General features: G+C 38.4%; 1 protein-coding gene across 1 annotated transcript; it reads right to left on the bottom strand.

Moving 5' to 3' along the window:
• Positions 1-678: 678 nt before the first annotated feature.
• On the bottom strand, positions 679-18,032 carry LOC114661987 (E3 ubiquitin/ISG15 ligase TRIM25-like). The gene is made up of 6 exons (XM_028815266.2): positions 17,397-18,032; positions 13,753-13,848; positions 10,765-10,998; positions 6,230-6,389; positions 1,544-1,609; positions 679-1,453 (listed from the first exon to the last, which is right to left on the bottom strand). Exons 1-6 carry the CDS (start codon positions 17,973-17,975, stop codon positions 912-914), a joined length of 1,677 nt encoding a protein of 558 aa, XP_028671099.1. The 5' UTR covers positions 17,976-18,032; the 3' UTR covers positions 679-911.
• Positions 18,033-18,621: the final 589 nt, after the last annotated feature.

The raw sequence follows: 18,621 nt of genomic DNA, 5'->3' as shown, positions 1-18,621 counted from the left end.
TGCAACAGGACAATGACCCAAAACACACCAGCAAATCCACCTCTGAATGGCTGAAGAAAAACAAAATGAAGACTTTGGAGTGGCCTAGTCAAAGTCCTGACCTGAATCCAATTGAGATGCTATGGCATGACCTTAAAAAGGCGGTTCATGCTAGAAAACCCTCAAATAAAGCTGAATTACAACAATTTTGCAAAGATGAGTGGGCCAAAATTCCTCCAGAGCGCTGTAAAAGACTCATTGCAAGTTATCGCAAACGTTTGATTGCAGTTATTGCTGCTAAGGGTGGCCCAACCAGTTATTAGGTTCAGGGGGCAATTACTTTTTCACACAGGGACATGTAGGTTTGGATTTTTTTTTCTCCCTAAATAATAAAAACCACCATTTACAAACTGCATTTTGTGTTTACTTGTGTTATATTTGACTAATGGTTAAATGTGTTTGATGATCAAAAACATTTTGTGTGACAAACATGCAATAGAATAAGAAATCAGGAAGGGGGCAAATAGTTTTTCACACCACTGTATTTAAAGTAAATTTAAATAAAATATGAAACAAACAGCCAAACACCATAAGGATGAAGACGATGAAGTGGTCTTTGTTGTGGATTTGCTATATGACCACACCATCATAAGCAGAAGAAGTACCTGCTGGACTTATTTGCTCCATTTCACACTGGCTGACCAGTTTACGAATGAGTGATTGGGAGTATCGATAAGTGGAGTGATTTTGTGAAATACCCTTGGTTATTTGGAACTGTGTTTTTCAATGACGGGCTTGTCATAATGAATTGTCCCCTACTGTTCCCTTGGAGATACCCACAAAATATTTTTTTTCAGATTTCCGTCAAACATACAAGTTAAACAGCTGTGTAGCAACAGTAAAATGATGAATTCATGGTAGGATAGCTGTCACTAAGTTGATGGACTGAGATTGCAGATTGTTACACTGAAACCAGGAGAATGAAAAAGACCAAACCCCATGTACAGTGGCTCATCAAAGGAGGACTGGAACTTATATAATAGGGTAATTTTGTCTCCGATGCTATAAAATGACAAAGAGGAAGATGTACGGTCCAGAAACACCCCAATTCTGGAATCACATGGGACAGAGACTTTAGTCTCCATATTATTATACCTTGCATAGAAACCTGAAGCAGAGCAGCACAAACTCCAGGACTTGTTATTGCCTCCAAGTCGGCAATCAGCTCCCCAACCTTTCCTGCTGATTCTTTCATTTGCGACTCCTAACACAGCGCACCCATTCCACTGCACTTCGCAGTAACAGCGAGGACCTCTCAGACTCTCCTTGCAGAGAACTTGTTGATAACAATTGAACCTACTGGGGTGGTCTGGATAAGCCAGAGGATCCTTCATCAGTGTCATTTTCCTGTTCCCATCAGACAGACAGATTTTTGGGTGTGCTGTGTCGAGGTCCAGTGTAAGTTGACAGGTGTCTGAATGAAGAGAAAGACAAATATTTAAAAATCTCATCTCATACAATGAAATATGATTTGTGTGAAGTTACAAAAAAAATCTGAACTCACACTGTAGAAACTCTTCTCTTGTTTCGGGGCCAGAAGATGGTATGGTACAAGCAACAGCTTCACCCACTAAATACATAGAAAATAAACTGAGTGAGATGTTCTGACAAGTTCTATTATAGTTTGACTTGTTCTTGCAGCTGTAATGATAGGATTTTAGTGTATTGTAATTTCATAATCTCAATTTACTCTCAGTTCACTTTTACTGATGAAGGCTCTTCTAATCTATCATATATTGGTTGATCTTACTTCATATCTTGTTATTTTAAAATGTTATTCATGTTTCCTTTGTAAAACAACTTGTGATGGTGTGATCAGTATAGGCTGCTATACAAAACAATGACAATTTGCCTAACTGATTTTAAATACTGCTTCCTAGGATAGACGCTAGTTGAAATAAATATTCAGACATACAGTGCATAATCGGCAATGTCACTTTTCTACTTCTATAACTAATGTTCTCATTATCTCCTAATGCCAGTGTTACCTGATGTCATAGGAACAAGGCGAGTCCCAGAGTTGGACCTGCCCATTCATTTTATTCTTGAAGGACAGACACACTGTTGGCCATTAAAAGTGTAACATAGAGAAATACACGTCATAATGGTCTGAAGCTTGTAAAATAAATCGGTCATGGTAGAGTGTGAAAATGATTACAAATGGAGTAAATGTTGCATGCGAGTTACACCCAGGACTTTCCCACTGTGGGTATAAAATGAGCCGACTAAGGGAATCTCAATGAGTGATGGCTGGCATTTAATGTACTCTTAGAAACCAAACATGCCCCAGTGAAAAGGATGACAGTCATATCTCCGGGTCTCGAACTTTGAACAAGGGAGAATCATGGGAATGCATGAAAGCAGATTATCCTTCCAGGACATCAGCACTCATGATGAATGGAATGCAAAGCACAGTGACAATTGTATGCAGTCATAGGAGAGGTCAGATCTATCAAAGGGAGGGGACTTGAGCACCCTGATGGAGAAGCAAATGGCAGGACAGACATCACATAGCACATAGTGGTGATGGACCAAACCGCCACATTACAGACCCGAGCCCAACAACTGGAGTCTGCCATATGTCAGCGGGTGTTCATACACACTTTTCTACACTGTTTGCAGAAGTGAGACCTTTGTGTTCTTTCCTTTAGGTACCCTTTATCACAAGTGTCTGTGAACACAGTGGTACCAAAAATGTTACCAATGGCAGGATGACTTGAATCATATTGTGTTTTTAGATGGGTCAGTTTACTGCACCATGATGAGTGGATTACTGTATGGAGGCACCATGGTGAAAGGCTTCTGGAGGCATGCACTTTCCAGCACCATACATATGGTGTGGGGTACCATTGGGTTCTAATCCCGCTTCTGCCTTGCATCCATTGCCTGTACCTTGACTAGCCAGAGACTGTACATCTATGAGCTGTTGAAGGCTGAGGTGGTACCCAATCTGCAGATGTTCCCTAGTTCCACATTCCACCAGGGCAATGTTCTACCACATTTGACACAAAATGTCAAACATTTCCTGGATGACCACTATGTGCCAATTCTTCCCTTGGCCACACATTCATTAGATTTGTCTCTTACTGAGCACATCTTGTACATGGTTAGGACAACGAATAGCATGCCAGAGATCACCAGTGGCATGGCATGACATTCCACATACACACATCTAGTGTCTCTTGATATCAGTGCCAGACTGGTTATATCCAGTGGTGGATACACCAATATACTATATACAATATACTACAGTAATCCCTCGCTATACCGCGCTTCGCCTTTCGCGGCTTCACTCCATCGCGGATTTTATATGTAAGCATATTTAAATATATATCGCGCATTTTTCGCTGCTTCGCGGGTTTCTGAGGACAATGGCTCTTTTAATTTCTGGTACATGCTTCCTCAGTTGGTTTGCCCAGTTGATTTCATACAAGGGACGCTATTGGCAGATGGCTGAGGAGCTACCCAGCTTACTTTTCTCTGTCTCTTGCGCTGACTTTCTCTGATCCTGACGTAGGGAGATTGAGCAGGGGGGCTGTTCGCACTCCTAGACGATACGGACGCTCGTCTAAAAATGCTGAAAGATTATCTTCATGTTGCTATCTTTTGTGCAGCTGCTTCCTGAAACGACATGCTGCACGGTGCTTCGCATACTTAAAAGCACGAAGGGCACGTATTGATTTTTTTATCTCTCTCTCTCTCTCTCTCTCTGCTCCTGACGGAGGGGGTGTGAGCTGCCGCCTTCAACAGCTTTGTGCCGCGGTGCTTCGCATACTTAAAAGCCAAACAGCCCTATTGATTTGTTTGCTCCTTTGAAGAGGAAGATATGTTTGCATTCTTTTAATTGTGAGACAGAACTGTCATCTCTGTCTTGTCATGGAGCACAGTTTAAACTTTTGAAAAAGAGACAAATGTTTGTTTGCAGTGTTTGAATAACGTTCCTGTCTCTCTACAACCTCCTGTGTTTCTGCGCAAATCTGTGACCCAAGCATGACAATATAAAAATAACCATATAAACATATGGTTTCTACTTCGCGGATTTTCTTATTTCGCGGGTGGCTCTGGAATGCAACCCCCGCAATGGAGGAGGGATTACTGTACTGTATGTTTTGTGTGACCAAGCTGTACTTCTAATCATGTATGCCATGTATCATAAGTAACTGGCCATTTATATATTACTTTGATATCTTGTGTCTTTCTTGTTGTTGTAGTTGTAATGGCCAGCAGTGTGTAAAAGTTTCAAGCCCTGGTACCCCTAGTGCTTCTTACAAAGAAAGCAGAGCAGTAAATGGTTATAATTGCATCTAAAATATGAAGTAATGCAATTTTATTCTTATTTTGTGAAGATGAACATTTAAGTAAGAGTTTGATAGGGTGATCTTAATAGGATCTGTATGAACTTTTAGGGTTTGGTTGTTGTTTCAGTCTCATGTAATTGCCCCTTTAAAAAATGTAAAGACTTTAAGGCAGAGATCAAATGGATATTACTGCTCATCAGATGGTCCAGTGCACTATTGTACACCACTATTGAACGTTAATGAATTGGATGAAGTCACTGAGTGGTTTGATGACTGAGTGATTGGATGTACCAATAAGTGAAGTAATTTTGAGAAATTCCCTTGGCTATTTAGGGCCATGTTGTTCATCTAGGTTTTGAATCAGTGCTGGATTAACCACATAAGCAAAGTAAGCACATGCTTAGGGCATCAAGAGTAAAGGGGGCACTACAAAAATTTTTCATGGCAGAATTTATCACATAAATTATTAAATTAATTACATTTATAGCCATTTTCAAAATTTAATGAAAAATGAATAATGCCTCCCTGTACCTCCCTATGCCGTCACTGTTCGTAGATGGCGCCTTACACAGTGCGTTCTGCATACTGGTGTCATCTACGATGAGGAATTCCCGTTTCGTGGTGATTCCCTTAAATGCCATGTTATGTCAAAATATTGTGAAAATAATTCTATTCAAAACAATATGTTTTTATATTTTTTAAATAATAGTTAATAGTTGATTAAAATTATTATCACGTAATTGTTGTGTTTCATGTATTATCTGTTATTTAACTTAAAATAAATTTCTAGTGCGTAGAAAGCGTTATTTTCTGTTTTAAGTAAAAACAAAAAATTGTCCCAGTTTGAGGAAAAAATATTCTGGTAAGTCTATTTAATTCTATTCTTGGATATTTTAAAATTCATTTACATTATGTAAAAGTGAAAATCGTACAGCTGATTACTATTGGATAAAATTGCTTATAACTTTTTTACTAATAAAGATTTATTAACAAAATTTTCACAAAATATTCTTCAAATCTTGTTCTAAGAATATGTGTAAATAGATTTGCTAAATTGACACAAAAGTCATAAATAAATTAAATAATCAAAATGGTAAATCTATGGTTTTCATGTCAAAATGAAAACCGTACATTTAAAAAAAAACCTTTAAAATCGACCCCAAATGTTAACATTTGTAAAATTTCGGATGCCATTTTCTCTTCAACAGTAATTTCTCAGCTGAACTTCAGCAGTTTCATTTATATGTGCGCCATAAGTTCAGTGCAACAGAAAATGTAAAAACAAGATTCAGTCATGCAGAACTTTATAAAATAATTTTAGAAGACAATATTGAGTGTGCTTTTCCAAATGTAGACATTGCCTTTCTTATATTTTTAACTATAATGGCGACAAACTGCTCAGCTGGGCGCTCATTTTCTCAGTTGAAATATATTAAAAATCCCCTCAGAACAACTATGCATCAAGGCAGGCTGGATGCCTTAGCTCTATTATGTATAGAAGCAGATGTGTTACGTAAGATTGATTATGAAGATCTAATCAAAGAGTCTGCAAGGAAAAAAAGTAGGAGAAAAATATTAAAATAAAAATAAAATGAAGCATACAAAAATAAATATTATTTTCCTTCTTACTATAAGTATGTTTTGTTTAATTTCGAATTTTCGATAGTTTTAATATTTTTAATTACTAGTGTAAGGGGGCACCAAAATTACTTAGTGCTTAGGGCATCTAAGGATCTTAATCCGGCCCTGTTTTGAATATATATTTTAAATACAATCCAGAAATTTTTTCCCTTTACATGTGTTTATATAAAACAGAGAACCAAAAACAATAAAGATGAAGTGATTTCTGTTGTGGATTTGTCATGTGACCACAACATAAGCAGAAGAGGTACCTGCTGGAGTTATTTGCTCCACTTCCCACTGGCTGACCTTATCCAGATACCCTTTCAGATTGTAGAGCTTTTTTCTCATGTTCTCAAATGAGAAATCTTTAGTCATTGTGATGCTGAGTGAGTCTCCTTCTCCAGGAGGGACACATTGCGATGAGAAATTCTGCATCAGGAAAAAACACAATTTGAAACAAAAAAGTAAAAGTATCTGTTTTTCATATTTTTGTATCATATCTGATGACAAGTACTCTCAAAAGAATATGATTTGTTGAAAATCAACAGACCATAATAATTATTTATTTAGAATGTGCCTGATTAGACTAACATATTGTAAATGTTTTTAACAATCAAATGTAGATAACTAAAGTAACCTATGGATATGAAATAAATGTATGAGATTTAAAATTATGTATTAAAACGCCACTTTTGCATTGCAATGTGAATGGTCTTGATAAGGATGTCATTTCACCACTACATAAAAGAGCAATGAAATGAGCAAAAATCCACTGGGTCGGGGCTGGCCATGCAGCACTACGGTATGTTAAGCTGATTGGCTGGTGTAAAAGACACTGGGTGTGTGTGTTTATGTATGTGAGTTTGCTCTTTGAATGTCAGGCAACCCATAGGGGACAGGTCCTTGCCTGGTATCCAGCGCTGACAGGATAAGATCTGGCTTCTTATGCTTCTGTATTAGAGTAATCAGGCTCACAAAAATATTGCATGAGGTTTTCTTTCCAAATTCCTTCTTAATTATACAGTAATTTGTTGATATATAAATATTGTGTTTGTAAGAATTACTCTTGAATGCTTTCGTGTTATTTCAGTTTTTTTTTTTGTTTTGTTCAGTGCCTCCTGACTCACCTTATTAAAAATAAGACATCTGATTGTCACAGCCACTTAAAAAAATGAAGATGAGCTCACGAAAAATGAGAGAATGCATATTTGCAAATATATGATAAAGAATAAGCCAATAGGTATCTCCAGCAAAAATGATCAGAAGGACTTGAATGGACTGCTGGGGTTCTTCCACTAATGGAATATGAGAAGTCAAAGCTACTCCATTTCATAAAACTGTGAAAAGACAGAGATTTGTGATATAGGTATGTGGAGTGTTGTTTTATAATATTTCAAGGTTGCTGATCAAGAATATAATTTGTTTTTAATATTTGTTTCTTTATCTGTGGTCCTAACGCCCAAATAGCTGCCCCGGAGGGTTAAAAATACTAATTTCAAACATAAGAAGTATAAGAGTATCATTTTATACTATTTCAAGATTAGTGATTACGAATATGTTTTTTTTTTCTATTACAATCAAGAATTTTTAAACTGTAAACATTTAAATTGAAACTTACATTTTAGAATTTCAAATATCTGATGCAACTATTCTTGTTTATTACGTACTCCTACCTCATGAAGTAAATCATTGTTTTTAACTCAGACTTTTTAATATTTAATATCAAGGAAGATGGCTTTGACATTAAACATCATATAAACTGAATTTTAAGGCAGTACCGTTTTTTGGATTTTCATTTACCATAATACTCTTAGGCCTGCTTGAACAAGTTCAGAATCAGGGCAGCAGCTATTCTTGCAGCATTAGGCTCAAGGCAGGAACCTGGCCTAGAGAGTGTGCCAGTTCCTCTCACGGGGCCAGTTTAGAATTAACCCATCACAAATTTTTAGATTGTGGGAGGACAATCAGAATCCACTGTAGAAAAATTACACAGACATGAGGGACAGCATGCCGACCCTACACAGAAAATGACCACGTGTGGGATTGAAATCTCAGATACTGGTTCTCTGAGCCACTGTCTTTTTTTGTAAATCTGAATTGTTTAAAATACACTATTCCAATTTTAAATTAACATTTACTTCAGTGAATGTGCATAACTGTATTATATTGATGAGTTTGTATGGAATTAAAGCTTTTTCAAGCTACACTGGGTAAAAAGCAAGAAACATCCTTAGCTCAGGGTGACCGCTGATCATGAATAAACCCAGAATGGGCCACTTTAAAATGCCAGCTAATGGCTAATGTAACCGTGCTTTGAGGATATGGAAGGAAAACCCATGCAGACACTGGGAGAACATATTGTATTCCATACAGATAACAATCAGGCACAGGATTCAAACCAGTATGCCACAACATCTCTAAGCCCACCCCATGCTGTTCTTACACTCAATATATAGTTTAATGTTACATGTCTCACTTTTGATATGGATTCAAAGGTGTTTGGCTATTTTAGATAGAGGAATAGCAAAGGAAGTGGAGAAGATTAGCAAATACAGAGATATCCGGAGATAGAAATCAAGAGAATGAGGGACACAAAGGTAAAAACAGTGCCAGTTGTCATTGGACCATTCAGTAACGTTAAAAAGGGTTTCAACAATTACCTTGACCTGCCCCCAGGATGACCAAGTGCCAGAGAAGTTCAGAAGATTGCATTCCTGGACTCAGCACATGTTTTGAGGAAGTTTCTCATATGAGATGAGTTATAAGTCTCTGAGACTTGCTCATGTAACTTAGCAATTATAATTATGTAAAGACCGCAAATTGTTAATAATAATAATGCAGTATATTTCTTCACTACAATCATCCTATATGATGAATGGCATATTTAAGTCCTATTAAATAGCTACAATATCTTTCCCTACTTTCCTCCTCACCAAACCTGTTGAGAAGCTACCACCCACCAATCCCATAAATCTTTGGGGTCTTTGTGAACTCCAGCTTAAACATGGCATTTCTGTGGAGTTGAAAGCAGGCATTGTTGGTCCAGCAACCTGTTTTAATATATTTGTCTTTACAGCAGCAGGGTCTACTAACACCAAAATTACAAAATGGTCACAAATCAATTTTCTTTTACCATGGTGCTTAAAATAAAATAGTTATTAATTAATTATTTAATCTCATATGAAAAATGGAAATCCCTGTGTTCTGAAACTGAGAGACAACACTAACTACTGTAGCACAATGCTACCCGAAATAGAGATCTCCTTAATATATTTGTGTTTTCTTCTAGACAGCAATAAAATCCAAAAGAAATAAAATTTTGAGATGTGTTCTTTTGTCTCATGTGTGGAACTTGACCCAGACACAGACAGGCAGACACGTTGTAATCACCCCACACACATTTATTTCGGGCTTCCATATTTACAAAGTCACTACTCACAACCCCAATACCCCTCAGTCCAGTAGCCAACACAATGCCTTCTCTCTCTCTGTCTTCAGACCGCCTCCTTCTCTCCTCCAAAAACCTTGTCCTTCTTCCACCCGACTCAAGTCCCTCTCTGAAGGGAGCCCGGATGTGCTCCAGGTGTGTTCCCGGCAATCTCCCACCGACACGCCCCAGTGTGGCGGAAGTGCCGGCTGTCTCCCCCGGAAGCACTCCGGGTGTCCCTGTTCCTCTTCCCCCCAGCACTTCCTGGTGTGGTGGAAGTGCTGAGGTCCAGGGTCCTCCAGGTATTGGGGTCCCCCTGGCAGTGACCACAGGCCCCTACAGGGTCGTGCTTCCCAGCTCTGTACCCGCAGCCCCCAGGGCGGTTGCCCCCTCAAGGTCTGGAGGAGGCACAAGCCCTCCTCTGATCTTCTCGAGCGTCCCGGCTGAGTACCACCCCCATCCGGGTACCACACATGCTTCTCAAGTTTTTTCCTGAGACAAAATACCCTGGTATTCTCATAAGGGTTTCCACTTGAATTTCAGCAGAGATCTCAACAAAGTCACACAATCTGCTCAGATTTTCCAAGTAGTGTCTTAACATCTTTTTTTACAATTTGAAAATTTTTGTATTATTATTATTATTTGCATTGTGTGCTCAGTATAATGTGGTGAAATATATAGACAGTTGTTTGCAGTAATAATAACACTTTACTATAATTACAAAACTCTAGTTTCTGTGTCTGAATAATACTATTAGTTGCTTTAATTTAAATTGCTGTGCTCCAGTTAGATCACGCTCATTCTGGAAGAAAAAGGCAGGCATTATGGTGTAGTGGTTAAGAGTTTTGACTTCAAACCCTGAAGATGTGCGTTCAAATCCCACTGCGGACGCAATGTGGCCATGAACAAGTCACTTTGTCTGCCTGTGCTCCGATGGGAGAAACAACAGAAATGTACCCGATCATATCTCAGGTGTTATATCACCTTATGTAAAGGCATCAGTCCAATAGTACGTAAGTAAAAAATATGAAATCTTTTGAAAAGATTAAAATAAGACTAGAAAGATATGTCACAAGATATCACATGCTTTTCAAAGTAAATTCTCAATTTTGACTCCTTTTACCTCAGTTGTACCTCATGTCTCCTTTCTGACTAAAGCTATTTCTCCTAAGGAATTTTAGTAGAAACATCTGTGACAACTGATTCTTAAATAAAACATACATGAGAATCTCTTTTAAGTCTCATGAGCCATCTAAGATCAGCCTTTGAGCAGAATATTTTTCCTATGGGTATCAACTGTTACAGTTTTTTCATAATATATTCTTAAGTCTCTCAAAACCTAGTTTGATCAAATAACCTCAAAAGCAGCACTCTCACCTGGAGGAAGTGGATGTGGTCTTCTGTCTCTGAAAATTCAGTCAGCTCCCCTTGTCTTTTCTCCAGCTCGTCAACTTCTTTCTCCAGTAGCTTAATCAATTGTTTAGCCTTCTCGGTTTCCATCTTCTCTTGCTCTCCAATACGCTCCACAACCTTCTGTTGGGTCTTCTCAATGCAGTGAATCAAATCTAAAAAACATTTCTTGGTTTTCTGCACCTCTCGGTCTGTTGAAATCTTTATGGAAAAACAAAACAAAACATTGTTTTAAAATGCATTAGGTTGAAAAGGCATGACAGTAAAACCTTTGTGTTTATGTCGCTTGCAAGATGGGAACTAGTCTTTAATGGGGTTCCAGTCCAACACAGGACAGGTGAAGGACACCAGTCAAGCTAGCTTAAATAGCTTTGTAATTAGTAAGAAATACAGGAGCAACCAAAGGAACAAACATAAATGAATATAAAGTTAATACAATGTTTAAAATGTTAAAAATGATATAAAAAAAAAACACCCTTCAATTCACTTACGAATAATCTAAACAAGGTGGCACGGTGGTAGCGCTGCTGCCTCGCAGTTAGGAGACCTGGATTCGTTTCCTGGGTCCTCCCTGCGTGAAGTTTGCATGTTCTCCCCGTGTCTGCGTGGGTTTCCTCCCACAGTCCAAAGACATGCAGGTTAGGTGGATTGGCGATCCTACATTGGCCCTAGTGTGTGCTTGGTGTGTGGGTGTGTTTGTGTGTGTCCTGCGGTGGGTTGGCACCCTGCCCGGGATTGGTTCCTGCCTTGTGCCCTGTGTTGGCTGGGATTGGCTCCAGCAGACCCCCGTGACCCTGTAGTTAGGAATATAGTGGGTTGGAAAATGGATGGATGGATAATCTAAACAAGGTGGCACGGTGGCGCAGTGGTAGCTCTGTTGCCTCACAGTTAGGAGACCTGGATTCGCTTTCCGGGTCCTCCCTGCGTGAAGTTTGCATGTTCTCCCCGTGTCTGCGTGGGTTTCCTCCCACAGTCCAAAGACATGCAGGTTCGGTGCATTGTGCTTGGTGTGTGGGTGGGTGTGTGTGTGCGTCCTGCGGTGGGCTGGCACTCTGCCCGGGGTTTGTTTCCTGCCTTGCGCCCTGTGTTGGCTGGGATTGGCTCCAGCAGACCCTTGTGGCCCTGTAGTTAGGATTTAGTGGGTTGGATAATGGATGGATGGATGGATGGATAATCTAAAGAACCGAAACCTTTACTTTTGCTAATACTTCTTTGACTAGTTAGAAAAGCGCTATATTAATGTAATTAATTAATATTCTTATTTTTTAATAGAGGCACTATCGATCACCTGTTTTTCCCAGGTAGGAAATGTGAAAATAATTTATTTCATTTAATTAAATATTTAGGATACTGAGAAATGTAATTCATATATTTATATTTATAGTACGTAGTATAATTTTACCATCACATTATTCCCATGCTGATCAAACAGCTCTATAAGCAGTCTTAAGCTAGTTAAAGAAAGTATGACCACATACTGTATTGCCAATCCTTTTCTCCTACCTGTAGGAAAAGTCCAAGAAATACCTGTGAGCCTTGGAATCCAAGTAGGAAGCAATTTTCTCTTTTTATTAGACTGCCCCCCCACAAATTGAAATTATGCTATAGAATTTCCAAGATGGCCAGTTGGCTTAGTTCTCCCAAGCTGTGACTGTGTCTGACTTTGATTTTCATTTTAACCAACTTTGAACCACTAATAAGTTTATTTTCTCTAAGAATGTTCCTGACTGGAGTTTTTTATTTTCCACTCCTTAGTTGTCAGCTGGTTATATCTCAACATGGACATACTGTATGTTATTATTGTCTAAGTATATTTTGTAGTTCAAAACTGTTTGATTTTTCTGTGTGTTTAACTTAATCTGTCTTTTACATTATGTAATTTGTATTTTACCAGTAAAATTGTTACTGCAACTTATTAAGCCTCTACTCAGTGAATGGTGCTATAGAAAAATAAACTGAATTGAATAAATTGGAATGAGTAGCAGAAGTTGCATGCTGGGAACATGTTTGGCACAGTTGCCTGAAGGCTATGAAGACCTGAGTTCAAATCCTAAATCAGTAAATGTCTCTGTGTAGTTTGCAGATTCCCATTGATTTTCTCTAGTGATTTGGCTTTCCTCCCACATTCCATGTATTTTATTACTTGTGACTTAATACTGTGCCTAAATTAGGCCTGGAATGGACTGTGGTCACATCCAGGTTAATTTATTGCTTTTCCAATAATTTTGCTAAAATTGGACAGTCTCCGTGTGATCCTTTCATGGAAAACATTTGTTTAGAAAATAACTATACTGAGGTTTTCTTAATTCGCTTAAAAACTGGTCCCATATCTTTGACCTGGATTTGACAGATTCAAAAACGGATGGCTGGATGAATGTTTACATGCTGAGTGTTGATATCAGAGAAATGTTATATCTGTAGGTGAATTAAAAAGTAATCTGTTCTCTACATTCTTTGTCTTTCTATCCTGCTTATTCAATGTAGAACTGAGAATCGCGAGCCTATCCTGGTAGCACTATGTGCAAAGCAGGTATCAACCCTGAATGGCATGGAAGTTCATCACAAAGGCCACTCATGAACACACCCAGACTCACATTTTCACAGAGACAATTTAAGTTCAGCAGCTACTCTTACATAAAATTCTTTGCCTACAAGTAGTAACCCGATTTCTGTGCCATGAAGGAAACAAACACCTTCAAAGCTCAGTTTTTACCAACCAAGTAATGCTGAAATTACGACTACCAGTCCTGTCTTCTATCATGTATTGCCCCTGACATTTCATGCCCTGATTAGGTCTTATATTTACTGTATCAGTTACTAACAAACAAATAACATAATGTAACATAAAATACTCAAATGCACTTAAATCAGTTTAGGACCACAAGAGCTCATATTGTAAAATTTTAATTCATTGTTATTGACCTCATTATGAAATCCACCAGTGATAGTTCTTACCTTTATCCTATCCACAGATTTTTTGGCCTCATCCAGTTTCTTCATCTTTTTATTAAGTCTCTTCTGGATTATGCTCAGTGTTGCTTTTAATATATCCTGAGAGAAAAACAGAAGAGGGCAGGTGTGTGCTATGACAGCTGATTTAATTACAAAGTGTCCTTCCATTTGGGTTTTGAATATAATGTTACAGAAAATCCATCACAGCAGCACCAAATACAAGACAGGAACCCTTTCTGGATAGAATACAGGAGCACATTCAAACAGGAACAAAACAGACTTGCCAATCATGAAACATTCACATCTTTGAGGTATCAGAATATTCTATGGACGAGAAAAGGCAAATTCCACACCGACATTAACCGGTACAAAATTAGAATTTAGCAGTTGGGGAACTTAAGGGCCAATCCCGGAACCACACTTCCACATCTATCTATCTATCTAACTATCTATCTATCTTCCTATCTATCTATCTATCTATCTACTATCTATCTATCTATATCTATCTATCTACTATCTATCTATATATCTATCTATCTATCTATCTATCTATCTATCTATCTATCTATCTATCTATCTATCTATATCTATATCTATCTATCTATCTATCATCATCTATATTCACAATTGAAGAGCACATTTTCAAAACTCATGCCTTTTTCTGAGAATTATTAGACTATATAAGCTAAAATATCTGTTGTTGTCATGCTTATAATTTGTTGTGTATGGCAGAGTTACATTTTCTCTTGAGTGGTTTAAGGATGTATCTTTGAAATTTTAGTCTCTAATCACGTCAAGAGCTCAATTCTCTAGAAGGGTACATACTTCCAGGTGTCCTATACTACATATAAAAATGTATTCCGGTTATCCTCAATCAACAACAGCAATGCTAAAGAGGACAAATAATTAAGATCCTGTATTGTAACTTCAGTCTCGGCATCACTGCAATGGCTTTCAGGCAGTTCCTGGACACTTGTCAAATTTATTTCCTTATGCCTACACAAACAAGTGTTCTTCTTGCTATCTATATGTTGTTGTAACTCATCAGGAGCTTGAATAAAAATACTGATGGGCCAAATTCTTTTTTTAAATGGCATAAATGGGAATTTGGGTGTAGACAATCCACCAAATACAAAAAAACATGCAAATTAAGGAATTTGGCAACTCTGAATTGGTCTGATTTGAAGGTGTATGTGTGCAGGAGTGTAATTTACTATGAATTATTGCATCATCCACAATTGGTTTGTACCCTGCAACTAATGGTAGCAGGACAGGACATGTCTTTGAATTACACAACACGGTGCAAATAATAAATGAAAGAATGGAAGAGCCATAACAACATGAAAAAAAATGAAGTGCAGTTTCTTCATTTTGTACATTTGATTCAGATTATTTGAACAAGACATTTAAAATGATTGCTTTATTTGACATTACTTTAAAACAGTTTATAGCCCTTTTTGATCTGTTAGTCTATCAATTTCTTTTTGTTTGCATATTGATTTGGCAAAATTTTACACTGGATGCCCTTCCTGACATAACCCTCCCCATTTATCCGGGCTTGGGACCGGCACAAAGAAACACACTGGTTTGTGCATCCCCTGTGGTTGGGTTCATCCAGGAAGTTGGGAGTGGCAGAGAAGTATGTAAGAGTTGTACAGGATACGTACAAGAGAAGTGTGACAGTGGTGAGGTCTGCGGTAGATTGACGGATGTATTCAAGGTGGAGGTGGGATTACATCAGGGATCGGCTCTGAGCTTTTCTTATTTGCAATGGTGATGGACAGGTTGACAGACAAGATTAGACAGGAGTCCCAGTGGACTATGATGTTTGCTGATGTCATTGTGATCTGTAGCGATAGTAGGAAGCAGGCCGAGAAGACCCTGGAAAGGTGGAGATATGATCTAGAGAGGAGAAAATGAAGGTCAGTAGGAACAAGACAGAATACATGTGTGTAAATGAGAGGGAGGTCAGTGGAATGGTGAGGATGCAAGGAGTAGAGTTGGCGAAGGTGGATGAGTTTAAATACGTGGGATCAACAGTACAGAGTAATGAGGATTGTGGAAGAGAGGTGAAAAAGAGAGTGCAGGCAGGATGGAATGGGTGGAGAAGAGTGTCAGGAGTAATTTGTGACAGATGGGTGTCAGCAAGAGTGAAAGGGAAGGGCTACAGGACGGTAGTGAGACCAGCTATGTTATATGGGTTAGAGACGGTGGCACTGACCACCAAGCAGGAGACAGAGCTGGAGGTGGCAGAGTTAAAGATGCTAAGATTTGCATTGGGTTGTGACGAGGATGGATAGGATTAGAATTGAGGACATTAGAGAGTCAGTTCAAGTTGGACGGTTGGGAGACAGACAGAGAAAGAGAGATTGCATTGGTTTTGGACATGTGCAGAGGAGAGATGCTGAGTATATTGGGAGGAAGGATGCTAAGGATAGAGCTGCCAGGCAAGAGAAAAAGAGAAAGGCCTAAGAGAAGGTTTAGGATGTGGTGAAAGAGGAAATGCAGGTGATGGGTGTAACAGAACAAGACGCAGAGGACAGAAAGATATGGAAGAAGATGATCCGCTGTGGCAACCCCTAACGGAAACAGCCGAAAGAAGAAGAAGTAGTCTATCAATTTCTTAAAACCTGCTTTACTTAAATTACAGTTAGAGCAGCACCAGAAAAAAAATATGTACAAGGTGTCAGTCCATCACACAGCACACTGGGCTAATTCATAATCACTGATTAATCTAACCTTCATGTTGCAGGAAAAACAGAAATGAATGTTCCAGATAAAAAATAATTGGTCCGATTTAGCCTGTTTAGGTGACGTGTGAAATAATCAGTTAATTACTAATATTGCATAGTGGTTAAGAATTTGGACCTCAAACCCTGAGGTTGTAGGTTCAAATCCCACCACTAACACTGTGCGACCATGAGCAAGTCACTTCACCTGTCTGTGTTCCAATTGGAAAAGCAAAATAATCGTAACTAACTGTGTCTAAAATGTTGCAAGTCGTCTCAGATAAAGGCATTAACCTAATAATAAGTAACTCTTTAGCTTTCTCCTGTTATAATTGAATTTATGTTTTATTTTACTCGCAGTTTTACTTTTTTTTACAATATTTTCACATAAAAGATGTCATAATCCTTATTAAATTCAAGTACATTGGTCTCCCCAGTTTAATGCACAGGCTTTTTAAAAATAGCAGATCTGCTAAATCACAGCACTGTCTCTCATAGAGCCAAGTCCTGCACACACCCCATGCTCACATAGGGACAATTTTAAGTCACCAACTCCTCTTACAAGAAAGTCTTTTCTGCAAGAATAACCCAGTATCAGGGCCACGAAGGAAACAATCACCCTTACAGAACTGATAATATTGGAATTACACAGCTACCTTTCCTATCTCCTATTTTGTGTGGCACCCTGACATTTCATGGCTCCTTCATGTCTTGTATTTAGTGCATCACTTACTATGGGGGAGTCACTGGTTTTATAATAAAATCCCTCTTAAAACATGAACTTGGGGCTCAAAAAGTGCCTCTTCAAATTATACTGCGGATTTCTAAAAATAATAAATAAATTGTTATAATGTTTTCAAATAATAGCACAAATTCTATATTTAAAGTTTTTTCTTCTCAAAAAAAATTTTTTTTTACCTGTTTCTTCTTTCTTACTGTCTCCAGCTCAACCATAGCATGCCATTTATGTCCTGTGACCACACACATCGTACAGATGCATGTCTCTTCTGATTCGCAAAAAAATTTCAAACCTTTATGGTGCTTTTTGCAGATTTTCTGCGGAAGATTTCCAGTTGGGTTAAGCAGCCTGTGATTCTTCCAAGCAGCATTCATATAGTGAGGCTGGATGTGACTTTCACAGTAGGAGGCCAGACATGTCAGACAGGACTTCACAGCTGTACATTTTTTTTCACTGCAGACATCACACTGCACATCGCCTGGTCCAGCTACATTCTGAGACACGTTCAAATCAACATCAGAATTTGTTAATCTCTCCACAACTTCAGCCAGCAGGGTGTTTCTGCGCAACACAAGCCTCGGAGCATAGGTCTCTCTACACTGTGGACATCTGCACACTCCCATTTGATCCCAGCATTCAGTAATGCATTTCATACAGAAATTATGTCCACAAGGGATAGACACTGGGTCTCTCAGAGTCTCCAGGCATATAGAGCAGATGAATTCATCCTTTGTAACCAAAAGATTTATCCCTGCCATTGTCTGTCAGAGCAGAACGTCAGTTGGACACGGAGGAGCCTAACTATAAAAAGGAAAGTGAAAGTTCCTCTGTTCCTGGCAGGAAAAAGGAGGAGCAATAGAATGGAGTGAGGAGGATTGAATTGCACAAGGTTCTTCTTACGGCCTGATCTAAATGTGGGAACTGTAGCTATTGCGTGTCTAGTCTTCATTAATTTGTCAAACGTCTGCTTTTTGATATTTTGTGTAAATTACTGTACTAGACATATTCTGATTAAGAAGCAAATTGTGTAATATTACAGGTTTTGTGAATGATGGGATGGTTTGACATCCTCGCCCCAGTTGCATCCTGTCCTGTGCCCCGTGCTCTCTATCCATTGTGTAAACCAGAATTGGATTAAATAGGCTGAGGAATCGAATGCACATTTTAAACTTTACCTCCCCTTGTGTGGTTTTTTCTTTATGAAATGTACAAAATAATTAACTGCTACCAACTCTACTGGTCTCTTTTTTATCATTGAATTTATTTTTCATTCTACTGACTTTTTTTCTCTTAGAAAACATTTTCACATGTCTTTCATAATATCCAAATCCTGATTATAAATACAAATGGTGGAACATCAGGAACACATTTGTCTCACAGGGTTTTTAAAAACACTGGGTTTAC

The sequence above is a fragment of the Erpetoichthys calabaricus genome, chromosome 12, assembly GCF_900747795.2.
Source record: "Erpetoichthys calabaricus chromosome 12, fErpCal1.3, whole genome shotgun sequence".
In the NCBI taxonomy this organism is placed as follows: Eukaryota; Metazoa; Chordata; class Cladistia; order Polypteriformes; family Polypteridae; genus Erpetoichthys; species Erpetoichthys calabaricus.
The sequence above is the reverse complement of the archived record's forward strand: the minus strand, read 5'-3'. Positions and strand labels throughout refer to the sequence as shown.

Coding starts and splice junctions, on each gene's coding strand:
- LOC114661987 (XM_028815266.2), bottom strand. CDS start 17,975: ATGGCAGGGATAAATCTTTTGGTTACAAAGGATGAATTCATCTGCTCT. Junction 13,849..17,396: donor CAGTAAGAAAGAAGAAACAG/GTAAAAAAAAAT, acceptor TTTTTCTCTCAG/GATATATTAAAAGCAACACT. Junction 6,390..10,764: donor ACCACATCCACTTCCTCCAG/GTGAGAGTGCTG, acceptor TTCCTGATGCAG/AATTTCTCATCGCAATGTGT.